This window comes from Phoenix dactylifera, chromosome 16 (assembly GCF_051530095.1).
Source record: "Phoenix dactylifera cultivar Ajwa chromosome 16, Ajwa_hap1_PhDact_Kaust_v1.1, whole genome shotgun sequence".
Taxonomy (NCBI): Eukaryota; Viridiplantae; Streptophyta; class Magnoliopsida; order Arecales; family Arecaceae; genus Phoenix; species Phoenix dactylifera.
Genome location: NC_143205.1, coordinates 14,971,135 through 14,995,627, shown reverse-complemented (window position 1 = coordinate 14,995,627; position 24,493 = coordinate 14,971,135). Strand labels below are relative to the sequence as shown.

At 37.4% G+C, this 24,493-nt stretch overlaps 2 protein-coding genes across 2 annotated transcripts; one reads left to right on the top strand and one right to left on the bottom strand.

The window, feature by feature from the left end:
• Positions 1-833: 833 nt before the first annotated feature.
• Positions 834-10,175, bottom strand: LOC103712221 (mitogen-activated protein kinase 2). The gene is made up of 6 exons (XM_008798689.5): positions 9,459-10,175; positions 7,211-7,340; positions 5,970-6,107; positions 2,897-3,229; positions 1,455-1,638; positions 834-1,380 (listed from the first exon to the last, which is right to left on the bottom strand). Exons 1-6 carry the CDS (start codon positions 9,617-9,619, stop codon positions 1,208-1,210), a joined length of 1,119 nt encoding a protein of 372 aa, XP_008796911.3. The 5' UTR covers positions 9,620-10,175; the 3' UTR covers positions 834-1,207.
• A 4,379-nt stretch (positions 10,176-14,554) lies between these two features.
• On the top strand, positions 14,555-20,802 carry EMB2769 (Cwf15 / Cwc15 cell cycle control family protein). The gene is made up of 7 exons (XM_008798691.5): positions 14,555-14,806; positions 15,683-15,789; positions 16,217-16,267; positions 16,387-16,474; positions 18,937-19,021; positions 20,263-20,369; positions 20,462-20,802. Exons 1-7 carry the CDS (start codon positions 14,676-14,678, stop codon positions 20,583-20,585), a joined length of 693 nt encoding a protein of 230 aa, XP_008796913.3. The 5' UTR covers positions 14,555-14,675; the 3' UTR covers positions 20,586-20,802.
• Positions 20,803-24,493: the final 3,691 nt, after the last annotated feature.

Here is a 24,493-nt window from a genome sequence, read left to right as displayed (position 1 = left end):
TATCACGTTTCCACTGTTCTGCCTTGTCAGCAAATGCTGGAGTAACGTCCACCTCCGAATCTAATCGTCCTGGAACTGTAGCCCGAGTGGAACCTTGAAATCTAGATCAAGTTATTGCTAGCCCCTCAGGATACGGCCGGATTCAGGTTTACAAATGAGTAGGATATGCTCAAAGTGCGAGCATCCATCAGCATCGATAAGGCTTTTTTTTAAGTATACATCAACTAATAAAAAAAAGATGCCATATAAGTTTATTAACCTCATCAATCCTTTTTCTAACGGCTTAAGCTTTTGAACTGCCAGTCTGTGACACAAATCGATAATGAAAGTATTAGCGTAGAGATAGAAAGCTGCAGGCCAGTTCGGTTATCTTGAAGGACGATTCAGCCACGATAATCAGGTGGATTCAGAAAGATCCAAAAGGCGAGAGTACGAACCACCTCATGATCCGAAATATTGAAATGATGACGAGAGATGAAATGGCCTTTCAGACTAAGTATGTATTTAAAGAAGCTAACGAGGCGATCGACTGAATGGCTACCTATGCGGCTCACCACTCAGGTACACTCTTTGGTCAGAAGAGAAAAAGCTGCCACGAGCGCTTCGTGAACTTGTGTTTTTTGATGATGGCATCCGGCAGCAGCAAAAGTGGTCTATTTTGCGTATGGCCAGATTGGCCACGACCGACAGCACTACCGTCCAGAGGGACATCTGGCAAAGTCATCGTAGTCTAGTTGGGCATGTGTTTTGACATGACGTGTGCTCTAGAGAAAAGATGACCAATATAACAAAAGATAGTCCAGAAAACTTATTTGTCACATAATAGCTTGAGGTAAATGGATAAAATCTTCCAAGAGAGTACAGATTCATATCATTTTCTGAACAGTAGCTGACAAACATGGCACATAACATTTCCACATAATTCTAACACAAACAGTATCTGTTTCTCAAATAAAAATTCCAAAGCAAAGACCTACATAAAACATGGAAATATCGAGTCACCTTTATTGTCTCATGCTCTGGCTCAACTTCAAAGTCATTAGGATGACGGGCTAGAAGTAGAATGGGTAGATGACTTAGCTTCTAGTGGCTTCAGGCCACTCATCCATCTTGTTATATATTGGGGCAGCAATTTTGATTCTAAGAGCACAATAACAAATACTATTAAATTACATTCAGCAACATATACCACATACAAGAAAATTTCCTAGTGCATTGGATCTGGATTGAATTTCAAGGATTCCCTCCAGATGAGTTCTTTAATATCTTCTTCAGTAAACGATGGGTGCTCAAAATCAAAACTGAACGGAGCCGGGCAGACAGGTTCATCATTAAGAACATGAAAAGATGCCAAATAAGGGTGACAGAGAGCCTCATCCACTGCAGGCAGACAATAGTTTGAAAATTTTAGATGTTTAGAATTAAAACAAAAACTTTTGCAAATACTAATATACCTGTAATTCTCTTGCTTGGATCAAACACCAGCATTCTCTCCAGTAAATCAACAGCTCCACTAGACATGTTTGGAAACCTAGCCCTGAATGGTTGCCTTGGGTATTGAGGGAGCTGCCTCACATACCTTCGGGCATTATCACTTCGAAGAAACCCAAGGCTCGAGTCATCCGGTGAACCTATTAGCTTTTCAGAATGATAAAACACAATGTCATTTAATTTTAACTCTGGGGACATTCTACAGTAATGCTAGAACAAAGCTTCTATAAAAGAATTCTGCGAGGTAAAACCAATGCAATGAAATGAAATGAAATTTGTTGCTTAATTCAAGCCTTCTGGCCAGGGAGGGGGGGTGTTGGTTGGGAAGTGGTATTCAGGTAACTGAGTTTGCTGAAGTTTAAACCATATCTCATATTACTCGTAGAGAAAAGTCAAAGAACTAATTTAACCATAGAATATCGTTTGATAGGTGACAATGTTTAACAACAAGAGCATGAACGATGGAATTTTGGCACTTTCACAAAGATGCCTACAGCCCACTGCATCATAGCTGATGGGAAAATACAGCATGTCACTGTGGTTAGTTCGATAATCAGACCTCAATCTTTCTCTAAGAGCATACATTTCTTTTCTTTTAAATTTCAATTCAAGATAGGTCAGATCAGTCAGCACAAGCAACTAAACTAATGATCTCAAAATATGCACCATCAGAAAATTTGACTAGAAAACAAACTGCTGGTAAGGTTAAATGGTTGTAGCAAATACCATATCAGACATGATATATTACTTCGCCAACAATTTTAAATGCACCAATGTAAACAAAAAAAAATGGAATAATAAAGAAATTAGTCCATTAAAGCAACCACATTGAACAGGGGGGGAAAATCAGATGCAGTGGATATGTTATTAATCAGTGAATCTGACTGACAATCATGTACTGCAAAATTGACCATGTTTGAAATAATACTATGTCAACTGTAAACATGTCATATATTGCCAACATGCTCTTTGAAATTGCCAATACTTACCTAAAATCTAGACATATCAACCTCTTTTATACTCATGGATTCTGAATAGAAATTGATGGATTTCCAAGATACTGGCTCAGGTCTACCTTTGATAGGTGTCTTGTAGTTTATGATGCACTGCCATGGCTTGCCTGATCTAATATAATTGTCTTCATTGGCATAGTAAAAAGTTGCAAATAGAAAAAGATGGAACAAAAAAATGAAGAACTAAACCCAAGAGATATGGTGGGGGAGGGAAAGAAGACCATCTAGTTGCTGAAGTGCCAAAGAAAAACATCATTCTTCAACAATATGTAAACCATAAGTTGCCATAAGATTGAACATATTGATAAAAGACATTATTGTTAAGCTGGAAATTATCTACAGGAAACAACCTTACAAAATGTTTTATGCACAGAAAAATCTCAAGGTCGTACCTCAGTTATCAGCCTTAACTGATGAACATAGTCCTTTCCAGGAAATAGTGGCTCTCGAGTCACAATTTCACCAAGTATGCATCCTACCGACCAAATATCAATAGCAGCAGTGTACTCTGAACAATTAAGAAGCAACTCTGGTGCCCGGTACCATCGGGTGACAACATACTCAGTCATGAAGTCTGTTTCAGAAGTTGTCCTTGCCAGTCCAAAATCTCCTATCTTAAGGTCACAATTTGCATTTAGGAGCAAATTGCTAGGCTTAAGGTCTCGGTGTAAGACATGTGCTGAATGCACGTATTTCAGCCCACGAAGTAATTGATAAAGGAAATACTGCCAAGCAGATCGAAACATCATGCATGATTAGATTAGAAGGTAGTAAAAGATAACTGATGCTTATATTCCAGAAAGTATTATCATGCAGTAGGCACACTACATTGAGTCACATAAATCACCAGCCAAAAATTTTACAAAAGCTTCCATGAGTAGCATATGAAATAGCAACATCAAGTCTAACACCACCATAACCAAAAAATAGATACTAGATAATATCAACTATCCAGTGGATATAAAAATAAATACAATGGAAGAGCCTTGCAGTCCCTAGTGTGTTAGCAAATTCAGCTAGCTTCATGGAATACTCCACAACCGCGATAAAGAATTAACTTTTAACCTCTAGACTAGGTATGGTTACCACATACTAAATATCTAAATTTGATCAATTAAGGTTAAAGATGTTAAAAATATAGCGCAAGGATAGAACAAACGAGTGTGCTCATTCTTGATTAAATTTAATAAAGGCAATAACTTGTAATTTAACAAAAGCTCTAATAAGAAATCATGAATGGTAGAGATGAGAAGGGGCAAAAAGAAATAGCAATAAAACATGACAAAGCCACTTAAAAAAGAAAAAAAGAAGGAAAATTTATTCATTCTATAAATTCCAAATACAACTCACATGCAGTTTAGATTCAACATAACTTCCAGGAAAAGAAGATTGCTTCTAGTTTGTCTATGAAAAAAACTTTCAATAATGAAGTTGAGCATGGAAGCACATGGATAAATGTAACAAAGCAAGGTGCCTGGACTGGGAAAACAGCAGTCAAAAGAAAGACCCTGACGAAAACAGGAAACTGTGAAGATTTTGAGACAGTAAAAATTATGTGGACTAGCAAATGGAGCAAGGGAAAAAAAAAATGAGGATCAAGCTTGCCACATAATCATCAAAAGTGAGGATGGCAAAGAATCTGAAAAGAGGATGAGCTTATAGAATAATGGAGATGCTACTCATAAAGTTAAACAATAATAACGCTAACAGAGTTTGGAGAGAAACACACATAATAGTAATGGAAGTAAAAGAAAATCTATTAGATTGATGCAATCAAGGAAACTATCATCAGTGAAAAGAAATAAGAATTGAATTAGATCCCGCCAACGTATAAAAAATATCTGAATAAATTTCATTACCTTGGCTGATTTAATCAGATCCTAAGGGAAAAGGAAAATAGAATAGTAACAATATATGTTCCTAAAATAGAATCAAACTTACGAATCATACTACAAGCTATTTCCACTGTAGTTAAAAAAAAGATTCAGATTTGTAACAAGGACTGTCGAGAATAATTTTGCATCACGTGAAAAAGGCAAATGATTTAGGTGAATCTTTTATTCAGATATTAGATGAAAAAAATCAAAGCATGGAGGAACTATCTACACAGTCTTTATTTATTCAGAAAAAGAAATCCGAAAACAAGAGTATTCAAGAACTTCTTGAGGGTCTCTAGTTGGAGCCTTCTTCAAAAGAGCAAGATGTACAGTTCCAAACATGCTAAAGAACTATCCTAATGCTTGTCCTTTATAAGATATCTTGTAACCCAGGCATACATCTTGGACACTTGAAGGGCACCGACACCTAAACCCAACCAACTCGAGCCAAGTGCAGTTTTTTGCACATATTGCCTCCTTTGAAATAATGCAAGCAATATTTGCATTTTAACTTTGTCTTGCATGCATTCTCAATCAATTGGAATGCCTCCATATCAAATTTATGTTGCCAATTTTATACAAAGAAATGATATATGAAAAAATGAAAAAGAAGCCAACAGACTAGTTAAATTTAATACTAGAATAACATAATCTAGATGATATATAATAAAGTATCGACATCACTTACTAAAACTATAAATGTTTAATTGTAAGAACTATTTAAAAAATTGCTGTTAATTCATAATTTAAAACAATCATGTCTAATTAAAAAAAACAAACATGCAAATTTACTCAAAATTTTATCAGAAAGATATAATTTCTGATTTGTACCAAGGATTTTTTCTTTTTTTTTGAAACAAGGAGTAGCGACAGCACCAACAGAAAAATAAGTTTGGAGTTTGGACTCTAGATTACGTGGAATGTCCAAAAATCCAAGAAAAGCATCAATGTTCAAAAACATTTGGATGGCTTTATCATGGATTATTTATGAAAATCTCAAGTATTTTGGGAAAAAGTTTGGAGAAACTATATCTCCTCCCTATATGGTCTGGCATGGATTTGTTAAGGATACCCTAGAGCAATAATTCCTCAAGTTTAACTTGCGTGCTCAACAAAATGATGATTCCTGGTGAAAGTTATATATAACCATAATTGTATGATTACGTGGGAGAAAGAGGAACTTGCCTCTTTGATTTGATATTCTCCCTTTCAGATTCTATATTCTCCACTTCATATTGAATTGACAGAACTTGAGTGAGCTGAAAATTGGGACAGAAGGATTTCTTGACAATAATTGGATAGTTCTGAACCAACTAATGTGAGTGAGCCTAGAATTGTTGGTGACCTTAAATTGAGTCAAGTCAATTGCATGGACCAGTGCAGAAGCATATTGTAGTGTATGTGATGGATAATGACCAATATGGACAGGTGAAAGCTATAGACAAGAGGCTTCCAGTAACCTAAAAGTACACAAATCTGATATATGAACATAAAGAAACAAATAAAATAAGAAACAAGTCCAACTATGCATTTATGGAACTACCTAAGTCTGCTAGAATAAATACCAGAGAGATCACAAACACCAAACCTGGCAATGGTCATCAGTCAATGGCTGATTGGAGCGAATTATCTGATGAAGATCAGTATCCATTAATTCATAAACGATGAAGACATCATTGAAGTTTTCCCTTTTTGGAGGGCGTATGATATCCTTTATTGCAATAACCTGTGACCAAGAATTAATCGAGTTGTCAGAGATGTATGGATTCTACAAAAGGAGGCCCGCACATAGACTAATAATTCCAACAATAAGACAAGGATAATAATAGATCAGTGTAACAATATAAAAGAAATTGTAAGCAAAAATAAACTCCACTTCCAAAAATACATTGCAAACAGTCAGTGTTAAAAGACCATTAGATCAGTGAAATGAATGTCAAGCCAGAGCAAACTCATTTTACTGCACTGCATGTACAAATATATCTAGAAATATTCCAAACTACAGTGGTGCATACCTCAGAAAATTAATATAGCAGAAGAAAATGATGAAATATCTTCAGTGAAACCATAAATTCTGGATAGCTAGAAATTCTTTAAAAGATCACTTCTAATAGAACCTTGCCAAATGGATTGTACCTGGACTAACAAAAACTATGTAGTTTTGAGTGCTTTAGCAATGATCACCTTACAGTACTTTAATTTTACAGAAATCTTCCCTTGTAACAGCGCCTAGAATGAAGTTAACAGATACTTGAACAAAGAAACATGCAGTGCAGTGAAGGCCCCTAAAGAATGGCTACTAGAGAGAAGTATGATCATGTCCAAAACGATCAGCATGACATAGAGGTATTAACCACTATTAGCAGAAAACATGACACTATCACAGAGAGAGAACCATTACAGGACTCCTGCCCCAGCATGAGCAACAAGTATAAAAGTGACTTCCATCAAATTTTCACTAGATGCTTTAGCACTGGATAAGCAGTTAATTAAAAAATGATAGCAGGGTAATTTTTCCATATTGTTATTCTACAATTATACACATAACAAAATAGTTTCCTTTGAAGTGGAGATATCAACTGTTTCAATGCCAAACACTTTTATCAAAAACTTTCATGGGGTTAGGCAACTTTGCTAATCTTGTCTTAGTTGATGAATGCTTACCTCAGAAATCCTGTGATACTAGTACTGAAGAGAATAATTGAAAATGATGTTGAGGAAAAGTTTACCACCAATAGAACTGCTAATAATCAAATAAATAACATGATTGAAAAGGATCGGTGGGATGCTAAAAGATGTTAAAAATGACAACTAGTAAGTTGAACTCACATTTTCATGATCCATGTGACGGAGAAGCTTTATTTCTCTTAAAGTTCGTTTGGCATCGATCCGGTTATCAAATGCATTACCAATCTTCTTAATAGCAACCTCTTCTCGTGTCTGTGAATTCACAGCAGCACTGAGAACAAGGAGAAAAAAAGTGATTCAGTCTTCAGAGAGTATTGACCATTAGTTTTAAGAATCAAGCTGCTAAAGATAAACTCTTCGCCTTGGGTGGATATGGAGGAAAACAGTTCTTAAGAAATGAATTACTAGCAAATAGGAGTTGTTTAAACAGCTTGATATCCTATAAAAGACATTAAACAGGAAAGAAAGACTCAAATGAAAAAGAAGGAAAGAGCAATATAAACAAGAAATGCTTAGAGGCTACCATACTACCCATCCCAGAAATGAAGCCTGCTGTTTTCAAACTTCACAAGGCTATTGGCACATATATCTATGACTTGAATGCATACAACAATAACAAAATGTCTCCCTTCCTGAGGCCCCTTCAATAATGGAAAGCCCTGCCAGTGGAGCCATCGCAAATGAATGCCCATTCAGAAGAGATTTCTCTCCAGAACAAATTATCCAATTTGGCTAATCCCTCTAGCAAATGGCACATGGTGAAACCTCTAGCTTAGAAAGGTCATAAGCTTTCTTGGGTGCTGTTTAAGAAGAATACTAAAGATCTTTCTCTGAGAATATGAGAGGGCAACTCCCTATGCATCGTTAGACAGTCTATAATTAGTCTACCCTTGAGGAAGGTGGACTGAGAGGAATCAACAATCTGCAGCACCCAGGCTAGTAGGTTAGCCAAGGTATTAAGGAATGTCATGGGCCTATAGTCTGAAACAAAATTCCAGCAGCATCTTCCTTATGAGAAATGAGAACCATTTTGTGTGAAGTTGAAATGCAATAAAACCTGACCCCTATAGAAAAGGACTGGGAGAAGATCCATCTGAACCAAGTATTCTTGTCCCTTTAAAACCAAAAACTGTTGACATTATCACCTCAAGAAAGGTCTTATCCTGTGCATAGGGTGATAGCAATGGTTGCCAGTAATCAACTAATGCTGCCTGGTCCACCTTACTCTCCAAAATGCCTCTGAAATAAAGGAAGGACTTGGAAGAGATCTCTATCCAATAAGATTGATTTTCTCCTATGATCAATATCCCAAATGGTGCTGAAGTGGTTTCTGATTTTACCAAAGCACTGCTGCACTATAGATCACTCTCTTGAAAGGGCTTCTCCAACATCAGGCATTTGCCGTAAACATGGTTTCTCATCTACATGACTGGCTCGCTCAGCCTTCTAAAGCACCCTGGTCTCTTTTAATGGATCTCCATTATCAACTGATAAAAATTTCAAACATTATCTCTATTCCAATCCTTCAGCAATTTCTGACACCTGAACTTATCGCTAAAACTGAGACCTAAGTTCCAGAAGTCCCTAACCAACGACAAGAACCCCTCCACATAAAGCCAAAACCTCTCAACTAAACCAAAACTCTCAAAACCAATCAAAAGAAACCAAAATTCTCAAAAAAACAATCTGTGGGCTCCGAGATAGGTTCAGGCAGCAATCAAAAGGACACCTGGGAACTTGGAACTCTAATTTCAAGGGACAAGTAAGTATCAAGGTGTGCAAGAAATGAGAGCCTTGCAGATGCTGACATAATGAATCTCCTACCTTCAAATAGGAGATCCACCAAACCAAACTCTCTGATTGCATCCCCAAACTCATTCACGTCACACCTGTAGCGCTGTCTATAACTATTGTCCTGAGTAACCTTGGGACGTTGAAGTCACCAGTGGCAACCAAAGCCATTGATCATGACGGAAAAAACACCAGAGGACACTGGTAAAGAGTTAAACATCCAAAAAACCCTTCTTAAGACTTTCTTTTTCCTAAATTCTTGGAGTGCTTGCTACCACTAGCTTTTCAATCATCCATTTCCTCACTCCCCAAGAACTTGCCAACCCGATAAAACCAACTCAATAAAAAAGTGATTTTTCCTCTTCCTTTTACTTCAATTAATGACTAAAAATCCAAGAAAAGCAAAGAAGACTATCTATTTAGGAAAGAATCAATTCCCCAACAAGAAACAGATGGAAACTCATAATCGAGCAAGGAATCAGTACAAGAATTCAAACTTAACGAGCATAGTAAAAAGAAAAGTATTTGAGATGCAAGCAGAGAAACAAATTAATCGATAAATTGGAGGAGGATTGGAGGAGAGATGGATCCGTCTCACCAAACAATGCCGTTCGCCCCGCGACCGACGGGGCGAATCGGGGGGACGTACTTGGAGGAGACCTCGAAGAGGTTTCCGTACACATTGTACTGCACGTAGCGGCCGCCGTGCGTGGGCACGCCCTTGATGTGGCCTTCCCCGGAGCCCGACCCCGACTCCATCTTCCCGTCGCCACCAACCTCTTTCTCTAGCTCTCTTCGCCTCTCTCTCTCTCTCTCTCTTTCTCTCTCTCTCTCTGACGTTTGGGTTTCAGAAGAGGAAGAAAGCGGAGGGGGGCATGGGGAGGCGGAGAAGGCGCTGGATTTGGGGGAAAGGAAGGGCGAAAGGAGGGGAGAGGAGAAAAAGGCGAGGGCTTGGGAGATGGAAGCCCGTGAAATGTGAGTCGGGGATGGATCGATCGACGTCTTTTTCTCTTCTCCTTTTCTCTTCCGCTCTCGTTGCTCTTTTAGCTCTTCTTCCACTACTACTACTTTTCTTCCGCGGCTACTACTTTAAAGGCTTTAGTTTTATTTTTTTCCTCTCCTCGTCTCCATCGCTCTCCCACGCGCTCGGTTTGGGGAGTTGACCGGTCTTCGGGTAGGACTTGACTCCACGTGGAATCGGAAGAACAAGGACGAGAGGCGGCGGCGCGTGGAATTAAGGGTCAGCCCCTACGGCGGCTTGCTTGGAAGATGACTCTCCACAACGCCACCAGCCCTGCCTTCATTGCCCAAAAGCGCGTTCCGTTATCCACCTAAGAAACTTACAAAAAGCTCACCAAAAAAATTACAAAAAAATATATATATTATAATAATAATTTATTTTGTCAGAGAAATAAATTTTTTAAAAAAATGCTTCAGAATACTAATTAGTCGCATGAAAAAGTTTCATATGGCATGTCACAAACATGAAACATGATGAATTGCTACATCAGCATCATAGAAACTATTTGAGGGGGATGAATTAAAAAGAATCATGTTGGTTTTATTTGTAAATGATTTTTTTGTTGGTGTATATGTGGGATTAACTGCTGGTTTGAGTTAAAAAAAACAACACTTTGTAATACTTGTATGGGGAGAAATGACTTTTTAGCATAAGCAATTTAAGTTAGAATTTACCAAACCATTACATTCTAGTTATTATTATGAAGACTAATCAGTGAATTCAAAAATATGGTGAGAAACAAAAGTTATCTTCTCTAAAATAATGTGAAGCCAAGGTGGCAACGCAGGCAAGGAAGTTTATGTTGCTAAAACAAAAAATTATAGTTGTAGCAAGCATAAGACATGCACGCAGATTTGTCAGAACATATAGCTAAGGAAGTGGCAAACATATTTGAATAAAAGTCTTGCCAGTACGACTATACTATAAGAATCTGTGTGGATATGTATTTAATTTCATATCAGTTATTTGCCAAAATAATTTTAGATACTTATATAAAATTAAGGAACTTAAAAAATACTTTTCGGCTAGTTATTTTTAGATGAAATTTTGTGTTGCTACAAATGGTATCAGAACTAACACAATCTGTAGCCTATATGGTGCTTGGCGAGGACGTTAGGGCATAATGGAAGCATGATACTGAGATGGAATCACAGATCGGTAGAGATGTTAGATGACGCACTTAGCTGAAGAGGTAAGCCACTATCAAACACAAAGCTAAAAAAATTTGTTGGAAATTGTGACCTAACATGAGAAAAAGGCAGGACATGCATTCACATTTGTAGACTTTTCATTAGTTTATTTTCTTGGTGTCCACTTGTTGATAGGATGAAGAATATTAACGCTATACATCATGGTTTCTAGAATGTTGGTATTATGTCATGATTGGTAAATTAACATCGTCAGCGCCCACCCATTTAGTTTAGGCAAAATTACATGATGATTTGTTTTGCCCCAGCGACTCAAAGACCGAGCCAAGCTAGAAATATGAGGTTCCCTCCTAATGAGACAAAGTGCGAACATAAACTAGATTACCTGCCCAACCAGAATCCTCTGTAGTGTGTGGGAGAATATTAATGCTTGGTCAACTAGCCACGAGTATACTCCTCCTCCATACATTAAGATTTCTAGAATGTTGGGATTACGTTATGATCGGTAAATTAACATGGTCAGCATCCACCTACTTAGATTAGTCAAAATTATGTGAAAATCCATCCAATATAATTACTTTTTTCGCCCCTACTTCTCAAAGATCGAGCTAAGCTTAAAAGATACGGTTCTCTCCTCATGAGATGAACTGAGAGTATAACTGGAGTACCTGCCCAACCAGGATCCTCCGCGCTGTGGCACCGCAGAGTGTTGCGCATCTCTAGATGTCTACTGACAGCCATAAAAAAATGTGCGTCATGTATGGCATGGTTTGCGCTAGTGGATTATGTTGTTTAATAGCCGACCATCTCTTGCTAGCAACCATTCACGACTGTAAAGCACTTTGTGGTGTCGTGTTCACATCGTAAAGGATCTGTAGTTTGGTTGTATCTTTTGTGCCAATACTATGGGCATCACCTGATTAGGTTTAGGTTGGATCTGTCGTGCAAAAAGAATGATTGATCTTCTTTGCAACATCGCCCATCGAATCGCACTTTGTATAGGTCTCAAAGTACTTTGAACCTTTTGATTCATCTATCTGCATAGATCTCGAAGCCATTGTTGTGCAATGAAGCTGAATCCTTCTTTCGCACGAAAGATACAACTCTTTTGGCTTACCACATGTCATCACATCGAAAAATAAAAGGCATCTCTCCCACCTTTTTTTAACTTTTTAAATGACTATATTAAACAGTCTACATCCATGGAAGTCTCACGAGTAAAACCCGTATCACTGGCAACATGAGAAGCTATCTGACCTGTTGCATCATTAACCTCTCCTTAGATATGCATGGCCTCAAAGGGAACAAAGATTGAAGTAATCCTTCAGGTATTGGAGTGTAATGGATGAACACTATCTTTCTTTTCTTGGAGGAATAGAGGAAGAGGAAGCAGACGCTCCCTCCAAACTTTATTAAAAGAAAAACAGAGCCTACAGATTACAGAGTATTGTAGAATCAATGTAAAAGAAGATACCATTTATATAGAGGGTCCTCATTGGTCCTAACTAGATGGACCTAAATGAGTAAATAAGATGTAACAACCTAGGATCTCATTTAAAAAAGCTAACTAAAATATATTATGTGTATATTTTAGCCATATATAAGTATCCAAGATCTACTTAGTATATAGCTGATGTGGAACTAAATATATATCTATATGGATTCTCACATACTGTATCCATTTAAGGCCTGACATTCTCGTCCAGCTAAGTATCTAAATTCATTCAAATCTAATTATAAGCTCTACGATTGATCCATGATTAGCTTCAATGGGCCCATGCTGCAATATTTCTTGGTCCACATAGGCTATGAAATAGGTTTGCTTTGATACCATTAATTTGTAACAACCCAGAACCTCATCCAAAAAAGCTGGACAGAAGATATTATTTATTTTTTTTATAAGTACTTAAGATCTATTAGTACATAATCGATTAATATGGGACTAAATACATGCCCACGATCCTCATATAAGATATTGAGTTTTATAAATATTGGTGCCCTTCCATCATCCGGTTGTGAACTGGCATTCCCAAAACCTGAATACACGAAGAGTTTTTTTAGAGGACGGACTACTTCGAGTAATTTCTCTCAAGAAAGATACTTGGGCTCCTTTCATGCCAAATCGGATGAACCCCACCGGATCAGCCGGTTTGGTTGCACTCAGCATGGCGCGCGGTGGCATAAGCGCCTCTTCCTCCTCCATCCTCCTCCTCTGCAACCTACTCGACCTGCCGCTGGAGGAGCAGTGGCTGCCACTGTCCAATCTTCAGTCTTGACCTGCTGTTGCCGGCAACGGACGTCAGTGTATATCTTCTTCTGCTACAGAGAAACCTCCTGCCACGCAGAATCTCGCCACCTTCGCAGCCATGGTCAGCGCTCTCAAGGCATTGCTCGCGCCGGCCCTAGCTAGTGACCTGCTACCCCTTCGCCGGCGAGGTCGTCGCCAACTCGGTGGGCTGCGTTGCAGCAACCATGCCGATATCATGGAGGCTTACGCCGATGTGGAGCCCCAAGAGCTGCGCCTTTGTCTCCGTGTTCTCCGTCTCTCTCTCTCTCTCTCTCTCTCTCTCTCTCTCGTTATAAGTATTGGAGAAAGAAAAAGAAGCCACAATGAAGTAATGGACACCTAAGATTTTGTACTTCCTCACGTGCATGCTGATAACTTGCATGCCTTTTTGCGGGGCTGGACTGATTGCAAAGGCTACGTGTGGTGGCCGCAACTGGTTGCAGGCCCAACTTCTCATACACGTTTTTAAAGATGAGCTCTTTGATTTGGGTGACGGTGCTTGCTCGCCTTTCCATCACACCAGCTCACGAAAAAATGACTCTTCATGACAAATCTTATTTATCAGTTAATTTTATTAATAATATGGTCATAGTATTTGTATTTATGATATAAATTAATTAGTATACATACATAAATATATAAATAAATAGATATATTAATTATCATAAGTTGGTGTGCTACTAGAGAGGTAGATGAGTGTTACATAAGGGTGCAACTGTTCATCAAGTATCATGTCAGTGTCAAGCAAGTGTGTGCATTGTATTTTTTAATCCTAAAATTCAAATTTCTATACCTAGTTGTAAATTGTGATTGTAACAAAAAAATAGTTATTTTTCAATTAATACGTTCTTCCCAGAACTTTGTAGGCTATGTGTATATGTAAAAATAGCTTCATTAATTATGTCTATTGTAACAGTAAACTGATAAGTTATTTTGGAATTTCTATATCAGTATATATTTGAAAAGAATAAAAGTAAAACACACTTGAAGTTGGAAACTTTGAATGCCAAAAAAAACAAACGAAAAAAAAAAATCAACTGGAATGCACATAACTAGACCGTTGGGTCGCCCAAACAGGAACAGGTTCCGGGCTTTCGAAGTGGGCCGGATTTTACCGACTTTAACGGGACGAAATTGTAGACCGACTTTAGATTGCTATTATTATATCCACCCTTCTATCACGTGCACCGTACGACATTCTCAACATAAATTCACCGCCCGGTACGCAGTCCCGCGTCCCCTTCCTTCTTTATTTTCGATCAAGATTTCTTAAGTTTTCGACCGCTGAAGTTTTCGTTCTGCGATTCGATCTAATCTCTACGAAGAGGCGTCAACGAGGAGGAGGAGAGGGATCGCGCGATGACGACGGCGGCTCGGCCGACATGGGCGCCGGCCAAGGGCGGCAACGAGCAGGGCGGCACCCGGATCTTCGGGCCCTCGCAGAAGTACTCCTCCAGGGACCTTGCCTCCCACACCACCCTCAAACCCAGGTCCGTCTATTCTTGGAATGAATCGTTTGCCCTAACTCTAACTCTAGATGTATGGACTTTTATGATTTTTAAAGAACCCCTAACCCTAGATTCAAATTCTGGGAACTATCCTTGTTTATCCAAGCTGGACTCGTTCTATTTCATGGGGAATGTGGATATTTTACGATGTGGGTAATTGTGGGTGCCTTTTGCGCTTTTCAGGTTTGCCCTTTTCCGAGAAGGGAAAAAAACTAACGTAGTTTACAATTTTGCGCCAATTTAATACTTTGAACGGGTTTTAGGGCTGTATTCATCCAATTGCACGAAAAGAGGGGGATAATTTGGATGTTCGTAGTTGTGGGCTTTTGCTTTAGGATTCACGGCTGCTCCCTTTTTTTCAAGGTTGAAATCTGCTCTTTTTAAAAGAAATAGGAAAAAATCGCCCAGCTTTATAGACTCTAGTTCAAAATTAGAGCTTTGATTTTACCTGGTTCATAATTTTACCCACTGGAATTGGTTTTTTTATATTGCATGGGAAAATGTTTTTTTTCTTAAATCTAGGTCTTGGATAATTATCGGTTTCTTCTATATTCTTCAGGTCTCTCTCTTTAGAAGAAGAAAACCCCCAAGTTCTCTTCTAAACATTTTGAAATTTCGACCAAGCCATATTATACTTATACCTGTTAAAATTGGATTGATCCCATTTCGTGGTGTTTTTTGTGCTTCTTGATATGTGCTCTCCAAGAAAGAAAGGATAGACATCGTAACAGTGGTTTGGAATTTCAAAGTGGAGCCAATCCCATTCATGCTCCTTTCTGTAGGAGCTGAAATTTGTTGCTAAAAAAGAATGTCGATGTAATGGTGTTCATCATAGTTAGCAGCTCTTTTGTGGTGCAGGAAGGAGGGGCAGGATACCCAGGAGGAATTGCATAAGAGGAATATCAGGGACGAGTTGGAAGAGCGTGAGCGCAGACACTTTGTCACGAAGGATAAGTCCTATGCTGGTATCACGAGAATTCTTGAGCCTTTTTTCCTCTTTCTATATTTTTGGTGCTTAAAATTAAAGCTTTTGAAGTCACATAGTTTCATGATTCCTCATTAGATTCTACTATACTGCACTTTTGTGGTCCATAAGATTTCATTTTCTTGCTTTATGAACACCCCAACTTTTGTCTTCTTTTATTAAAAACTTTCAACATTAGTTTTGTTTGCTCGGTGGTTCTTTGCTGGCTTTTGTTTTCTCTTTTTTGCTAAAACACTGAATTTCGTTGTTGCTTTTTCATCATAAAAAACCCCTAACTCCTTCTAGCTTCTTCTCTTAAAAGGGCAGCTTTTCATATTATACCGTTTGATGCGTGTTGGCTTGATTTCATTTCCCCTTTGCTTTAGGTGTTTTATAGACTACCAAAAAATCATTTCTTATATATGCAGAGGACAGAGATCGAAGAAAAGGGTCAAGTACAGGTCAACTTCTTTTGGAAGGTAAATAGGATTACTTAGAATGAAGTATAACATTCGTTTATGCTACCTTCATTTGCTTGTTATTTTCAAGAAAGAGATACCCCAATTGTTATTTATTCTCATCTAATGTCTCATTACAGGGTCAAAGAGGGAAGCTGAAGACAGGATTGTTCCACGGAATATAGATGCTGATGACTCTGATGTGGAAGTAGAAAGTGATGATGAGAGGTCAGTTTCTAATTTATCTAAAGTAAGACTAAAGGCTTCAGCTTTTAATTGAATTGGCTTTTTCTATATGTACTTACATATAAGTTCCTTGCCTATTGGAAGTTCTAAATAATCAATTTTTAAGTACATGACCATAGCAGCAAACTAAAGGCTCGAAAGGGTTGTCATTAACATGAGTAATGGTAAAAAATTTACTCAAACTTTGATGGTTTATGCCTTAATCCTGAAACCAACTCCATATATGTGTGAAATCTTGTTCGATAACTAATTGAGGTTTGCAAATATCAATTTATGTAGGTACCCAAGTTTTTCACCCATAGAGGGTTGGCTTAGATATTAGGATTTTAGCATAGTGTAGTCAAATGATGTGATTTAGCAGGTGGTTCATGTGGTCATGAAGGGAGGGAGGATGGACATAGATTACGGATTAGGGGTTAATATGCTCGAACTTAGGTATGTAGCTGATTATGCAGGGTCAAGATGGTTATTAGTTATGATCTTTTTAGTTGGTTTGTACCAATTTTTGGCTTGTAGGACCACAGTATAAGGGAGATGGGCAAAGGTATTTCTATATGCCTTTTGGGACTTCATTTTTTTGAAAAGGAGTAGAGAAGAAGGATTGGTGCAGTTCGCTTCCCTGGGAAAATAACTGAGGCAGTATTTTTTGACGGCCATCCAATTTGGAAATCTTTGTTGGTCAGATGACTATTTTCATTTGCACCCCCCCCCCCCCCCCCCCCCAAAAAAAAAAAAAAGAAAAAAGAAAGAGAGCCTTTTTGCTTCTATTTTGCTCTTGTTCCTTTCTTTAAGTACTATATCAGGCTTTTTCATCATAAATTTGGATCTTTTAGGGAAGCAAGGTTTAGAAATATTTATACCATATCGTCACCAACTTTGGATGTCAGGCTTTTCCATCGTAAATTTAGATGTTTTGAAGAAGTAGGGTTTGGAATTTTTTTCTCCCATATCTTCACCAACTTTTGTTTAATTTTTTTCCCCCCGTCAACTTGTTGAGAATCCAAGTTGAGAATCCCACCTGGTTTCAAATTTTGAATTTTCAATGCAAATATTTAACAATATCTGCTGTGCAAAATTTTATTTCATGTCTGAACTGGATTTTTTTTTTTTGGTATCAACCTCCACACCTACCTACATCACCTACTAACCTAACAGAGTATGTTAACTCAATCAAATATCATACACTGATTAATATTCACCTCATGAATGCCATGTTTTATCAGTTAAGGACTACTTCTAATCCTTGTTTGGATTTACATTTTGTGCTTTCTGACCCAAGTGTAACTCCTTTGTTGTTGACTATAAATGTCATACGACATATAGTATCCTTTCTTTGTTTTCGTAAATTTGCCACCAGTGTTGTTGCTTTGAAGAAAGATGATTGTTGTGGAATTATATGCTTTCTTTGGCTTTTGAAAGTGGAAAAAAAAGGGTACAATGACATCATATAGCTGGCATATACCTTATTTACTTACCGATCATATACTTAAATACAGTGAACTATCTTACCTTTGTACCGGTCAGTACCGGTGCATACCAACCATATTGTACCATATCAGTACCAAATCGGTATGTAGTATAGAGAACGTATCGACACTTGGTATGCCAAACCGGTCCCATTCCAGGCATACCGATACTGTAATAGGATCGTATCGGTAAGGGGCCCGGTACTGAGACGACGAATCTTGATCTTATTTTTTGCTAACTAGTGTATTCATTTCCTACTGTTACTTTTTTTCTCCCCATTGCCCATGCAGTCGAGGTAGCCATTGTCTATCATCACTGGCATTCCAGAAAACTGTCACTGTGATTTTGTTGTGCTAAATCTAAGTTTAGCATTGTGTTTTTAAAGAGAATCAGCATTCTATCCAGACTCTAGTTTTTCAACATAATTATTAAAACAAAAGAAAATAAACATGATAGCGCTGTTGCTTCAATTTGATAGACTAAAATTTCATACTTCCTATGCAACAAAGAATCAAAACTAAAAGGTTCTCCGGGGCCATTATTTGTATGGTTAGTAACTCTCCTGGGTGGGCTTAACATTCTTTTTACAGTATCATCCGTTCATTTGAAAAAGAAACTTGACAAGTCTAAGTGCAGATTGGAAGAGAGATGAAAAAAAGACGGTCTTTTTAGGTTGTAATTGTGACTTTTTTATCATCCTTTTTTCTTTTTAAATAGTTATGATCCATGAAGAGTAAATTTGACAAGATTAAAATGCGCATTTGAAGAAATGAAAAAATGAAACTTTTTGTTATTGATATACTTCTAGGGAGCATATAATTGTCTGTGCTTAATTGTAATTTTACCCTTTAATCATCTTGGTTCCCAATAAATAGATGTTGACTGAAGGATCTGCATGGTTGTGACTTGTGCTTCCTCTTCTCTTTTAAACTCCCTCTCTTGATCTTATTTAACCGAGCATTGATTTCTATTGTCAGTGATGATGATGATGATGACACCGAGGCTCTATTGGCAGAGCTTGAAAGGATTAAAAAAGAGCGAGCTGAGGAGAAACTTCGGAAGGTCTGTATTGGTAACCATTTGTAACTACATTATCTCTCTTGTCTATGCTTGAATATTGCACATAATTTGTTTTTCCCCCTCCCCCCACACACAAAAAAAAAAAGGCAGGCAGGATGCCATCAGAAACTTTATTCCAACAATGAAGTTGGTTATTAGGTTATCATAAGCTAACAGATGGGGGCAAAAACCTGGCTACTCATTATTTCTCAGGCAGACTGAGTTTTATGTGTAATTCTAGTACTATTGGATACTATCAACTGATGAGCGCACTTTCTATGGAACAAAACTAAGATATTAAACTGCCCTACTTTTGCTTATAACCATCCAAGGCAAAGTGCTCAAGGAATAGTATGAACAGCCGAAGTTGCGCCTCTTATTTTGAACAAATATAAAGCATCTCATCTGTCATTGAAGTAGTAGCAGGCTGGTTTATTGAAGTTGTACAACCATAAAAAGATCAGTATTGCATGAATAATTTTCACTTATCATCTTGGTGAGGCACAAGATTTGTACGGTTTATGTAGATATTCTTAATCTTGGACAAAGAAATAAAATGATTAAGATGAATATGCACTTATTGGAATACATTTTAGGACACAATAGATTGGTTAAAGCTGATTGGGTTTGGTAAGCTCAAACAGTTATGACAGAACTCTCTCTTACAACTAGAACATATATAGTCTTGCTAAATGGACCATGTTTTCCAATGACACACATACAATAATATCTAAGTGAACATAATTCTTAAGTTCAATTTTGAACTTAAAGCATTTGAATAGATTTAACAAGCTTTAATGGTACTTCGGGACAAGGTTTTCTGTACCAGTATGGGGCATCATATTAATAGCTTTCTGGTACACCATAATACGCCTACTTTCCATGCTGACACATGGTACTCTGCTGGAGGTGAGACAGTAGCTATATCATATGTTTGGTATGTTGTTGTATCGAATATCCATATGTACCCGTAGCTAGCTGCTGGTATAGTCGGTCCCGGGTGGTACGGTGGACCATATAAAGCAAACTCTTGCACATATTCTTCCTGTGTCTCCAAATCTCACCTTGAGCTTATTGAGTTTTCCAATAACACACCCTTTTCCAACCTAATGATTTATGATCCTTATCTTCTTTAGTGCTGCGAACATTTTGTTCATGTCATCTTGTACATGAAATTATGTGATTTTATTTATATTTCTATGCATCTAAATTCAAAAAAAAAAAAATATGGTTATTTGCAACAGGAGCGTCAAGAACAAGAAGAAGAGCTTAAGGCCAAAGAGGCTGAGCTGATGCGCGGCAACCCATTGATCAATCTTAATAATTCAACTTCCTTCAACGTTAAAAGAAGGTACTCTATATTACCATCAATTTGCTGTGATGAATTCTGATCAGCTTTATATGTTTTACTGATACTGTGTTTTATCATTTGTAATGTCACAGATGGGATGATGATGTTGTCTTCAAGAATCAGGCTCGTGGTGAAACGAAGGCTCCCAAACGATTTATCAATGATACCATCAGAAATGATTTCCATCGAAAATTTCTGCAGAAGTACATGAAATAGTTTTATGTTCATGGGCGATGGGCCTTTCTTTCTATGCCGAAGTCTTTGTTCCTTTGTTTGGTCAAGACTTATGTAATATGGAAAAAACCAGATTATCTTCTTTTCGTGTGGTAGCAAGTTGCACTATGCTGCATTCCTGTAATACAATTATTCTCAAATAGGACTTCCATGATGTCAAGAATGATTGATCTGTGGCTTCATGAAAGCACTTGTCCTATTTCTTTTGCTGGCAATGGTTTTGTGCTAGATCTGATGATGTTTCGTTTACATAATTGGAAGGACAAGCTAACCAATCTAAGGGGCTGTCTGCTTGCCTGCGATTGGTGGGTTGGTTGCAACTGCTAAAGTTCAACTAAAACAAAAAAAATTCCAGAAACTTGTAACTGGAACTGCAGCCAAAATTGTTCCCAGTTCCAGCTATATAAGGGGTAGCCCAACCATTTTCCTACTCCTTTATTATATCTTTATAATTAAAATATTAATGATATTATTAAATTAATGTTATAGTATTATGCTGCCATTGTATTAATAGTGATGATATTATTATTTATCATATTGCAATAATTTTTAGAAGTATTATATTATTTTTAAATTATATTATCACATATAAAAACATTTGTTGTTATTATTCATGTTATTATAATAATATTATTATTATTAGAATGATATAGTGGTATTATGAATAATAATAATAATAATAATAATCTTATTATAGCATTCTTACTACTATGATAGCATAATATTACTATGGTATTATAATCAGTATATAATATATAGTAATAATTATAATTAGATAGAATAAATAAAATATAATAACTAGTCATTGTTATAGTGCATAAGACAAATAATTTGTCTGGTTATTACGATATCAAATTATTTTATACAATATTTTTTTATACTAATTCAATAATAATTTAACAGCATTATTTTTTGTGTTTCAATAAAAATAATATGATAAATAAAACATTATAATAGAAAATGTGAACAATGTATTGTCTTCCATGGATGGCTCAATTACAGGATATCTACATCTTTTTCGCATCCAATAACCATATTTGCATCTTTCAATTACGGACTGCCAAATGAGGTCTCTTTCTACAGCAGATAATTGAATTGTAGGCAACCAAACAGCTCCTAGTAGCAGCGGCTAATGTATTGTAGGTTGGTTTGAAACCATATGTGCTGCTTATTGATCACTGTGAATCATGACTTGAGAGATTTGTACACGATTTAAAAAGGAAAATGCGTGAAATAAGCAAAACATTCTTATGGTTTATCATTTTCTTGCTATTTAACCCTTCCTCCCTCGACTTCTCTTCAACATAGCAGTCCACCAGTTAGTCTTGGTTGAACCTTGCTCAATGCATCTGAACAGCCTTTGCCTGATACATCCCCTCTATGCACACCAATGACCAGTTTTCTTTCATCAAAGATTCTAACCAGTTCTTTATAATCACTACATAATCTCATGTATCATTACAAATCTGGATTTATCCAATGCAGAGCCCAATGTTTGTTTTAAATGATTTAAACTCTCTTGATCCACTGATCTCCTGATTTCTTTATTATATACTCGCAGAAGCACCGGAAGGCTCAGTGGCTCTTGAAGATGACCAGGAAATCCATTCTTTTAATCAGGCCAGTTTCTACCTTCTTTGTGCTTCCATTTTTTCTAAATAATAAATGCGAATCTCACCACAAAAAGAAAAAGTTCGAAGGGAATAATATGTAAACCCCAACCAGTATAAATACCACCAAGTATTTAGGAAGCAAGGCAGAGAAGAATCAATCAGGCCTGAGGTTCCCAATGCTCAGCTGAAATGATGCCTTGCAAATATATATAATTATAGCCAGTCAACGTCAACTCTACCCGGATTCTCAATTGCTCACACAGCAATACTAACCAGTAATCAATATTAGGAGCAAAAAAAGAACCTTTGATGTTGTCCCTCTGCAGACTGAAGCTGAAGCAGCAGTTTACAGAAATCTAGTTCAGAAGGCCGCAGACGGGAAAAATAGAATCAATAATCATCTAAATCTGTCTTATACTCTACGACTTAGATGCAGCAAATAGCACCAATTATCTTCTAGGTAAGCTCTGCCATCTGTCACTGCATTCAACAATTTACCAAATAAAAAAATAAAATAAATCCAGTCCGTCAGCTCATGCCAGTCCATGCCAAGCCAACACCACCAGCACAACACAGTATCGCATGCGCCATCAAGACAGCACAGTATGGACGCTAACCGGTGACTGGCACGCATGCAAGCACAGCCACTTAAATTCTTGATCTTCAATTAAAAAAAAAAAATATCACTATCAAACTTATATCCCAGACAACTTCTGACAATAGAACCAATGCAATATGACCTTCACATCTTATAAGAAGAGATACAGTGACGAGGAACATCATAACAAAGGGCAAGCAACTGATATACTGTTCTGCTACCCTCATTCTCATGATTTATAGTTGCAAAGGCACATCCTCTTGGGTTAGGGGGCACATCTTTGGTGGCCTTCAAAAGTACTGTAAAATTAATCCAAGGTTACAAAAACCTCTTGTTCCCTTTTAAGTTTCCCTAATATGCATGCATGCGCATGCATTGTCACATATGCAACAAAATGTACCTCTTCGCTTTTTTTTTTTTTAATCCATATTGCCGCCCATGTTAATATTTTATAGAAAGAAATAAATGCAAGATGCAGCATTGGTAACATAGTTGTAATATGGGAAATTAATCAATGACAGTGAAATAAAATGAAATAGACAAACAACTAAATGCATGTATACCACTAATATGTGTGTGACGAAAGAAGTATGGAACTTCTTCCTCCTGAACAACAACAATGCATTTCAACCTTCTTTTCAGCTAAGAACCAAAAGAAACATGATGACAAAGCAACACCACAACTTTATGTTGCCTTTCATTTTTCATTCTTCTTTTGCCATATTTCAACAGGAAAAAAAAAGAAAAAAAAGTAGCTTTTGCAGCTACTTTTGCCGCATGAGAACTATACATGCTATAGAAAATAGATTAAGAAATATGAATATAAAACATGGTCACAACCTATGTCAGAGTGATCCTATTTATCTTTTTATGTTCACCATTGTAGGGGAAATCTAGACTAAATATTTAAAAACATCTTTAAACAAGGTAATATTAGCAATGTCCATTCCATTGGTTGCGCCATCTACACCAAGGCTGGAATCGAGTTGGGCTGGGCTAGGCCACATGCCTATTGCCTGCCCAAGCCCACCTCAAAAATTTTTGGGGGGCTTTGGGCCGGACTTAGGCCCAAAATTTCTTTCCAAATCCCGGCCTGAGCCTGTGCCCAAGCTCTGCTTGAATAAGCCTGTTTAGGTTGAAAGAATAGGCCCTACCTAAATTGGCCGGATTGACCTGAAATTTTGGACAGAATTGGCCCAAAATGCTCGGCTAACCTGAAAGACTCCTCGTAGAATATCCTAATAGTGAATTCTAGCTGGGTTCTAGGCACGAGCTTCGGGCTGGGCCCAAGTCGGGCCAAGCATTGGCTCGAGTCCAGCCTAATATTCTATTTACGCCCTACTTTTAGGCCCAAACTTCACCTAAAAAGTCTTGGGCCTAGCCTAAGGCTTGACCTCAAGCCAGCCCAGTCTGATAGGCCTCGGGCTAGCCTAGGTCCATTTCCAGCACTAATCCACAATAGTTACAAACCCAAGGCTGAAGCGTTACATGAAGAAAAATGATCATAAGTGAATTCCCATGCATGTTCAATGCAGCAAGTCAAACTCAACAAACTGGGAGCGAATTCACACCCATAAACCTTGGAGGAACTCTATTCCTAACTTCCTGATAGTCCAATAATGGAAACTCTCATAAATAGCAACATATTGGCATAAAACTACAGCTTTCAAGCCTATGTG

What these genes read in the sequence shown, in the direction of transcription:
- LOC103712221 (XM_008798689.5), bottom strand. Translation starts at nt 9,619, where the DNA reads ATGGAGTCGGGGTCGGGCTCCGGGGAAGGCCACATCAAGGGCGTGCCC. An exon ending in AGTTAAGGCTGATAACTGAG is followed by an intron (nt 1,639 to 2,896) that starts GTACGACCTTGA and finishes CATTCTGAAAAG; the next exon opens with CTAATAGGTTCACCGGATGA. An exon ending in TCCAAGCAAGAGAATTACAG is followed by an intron (nt 1,381 to 1,454) that starts GTATATTAGTAT and finishes GTCTGCCTGCAG; the next exon opens with TGGATGAGGCTCTCTGTCAC.
- EMB2769 (XM_008798691.5), top strand. Translation starts at nt 14,676, where the DNA reads ATGACGACGGCGGCTCGGCCGACATGGGCGCCGGCCAAGGGCGGCAAC. An exon ending in GTAGAAAGTGATGATGAGAG is followed by an intron (nt 16,475 to 18,936) that starts GTCAGTTTCTAA and finishes TTCTATTGTCAG; the next exon opens with TGATGATGATGATGATGACA. An exon ending in TCCTTCAACGTTAAAAGAAG is followed by an intron (nt 20,370 to 20,461) that starts GTACTCTATATT and finishes GTAATGTCACAG; the next exon opens with ATGGGATGATGATGTTGTCT.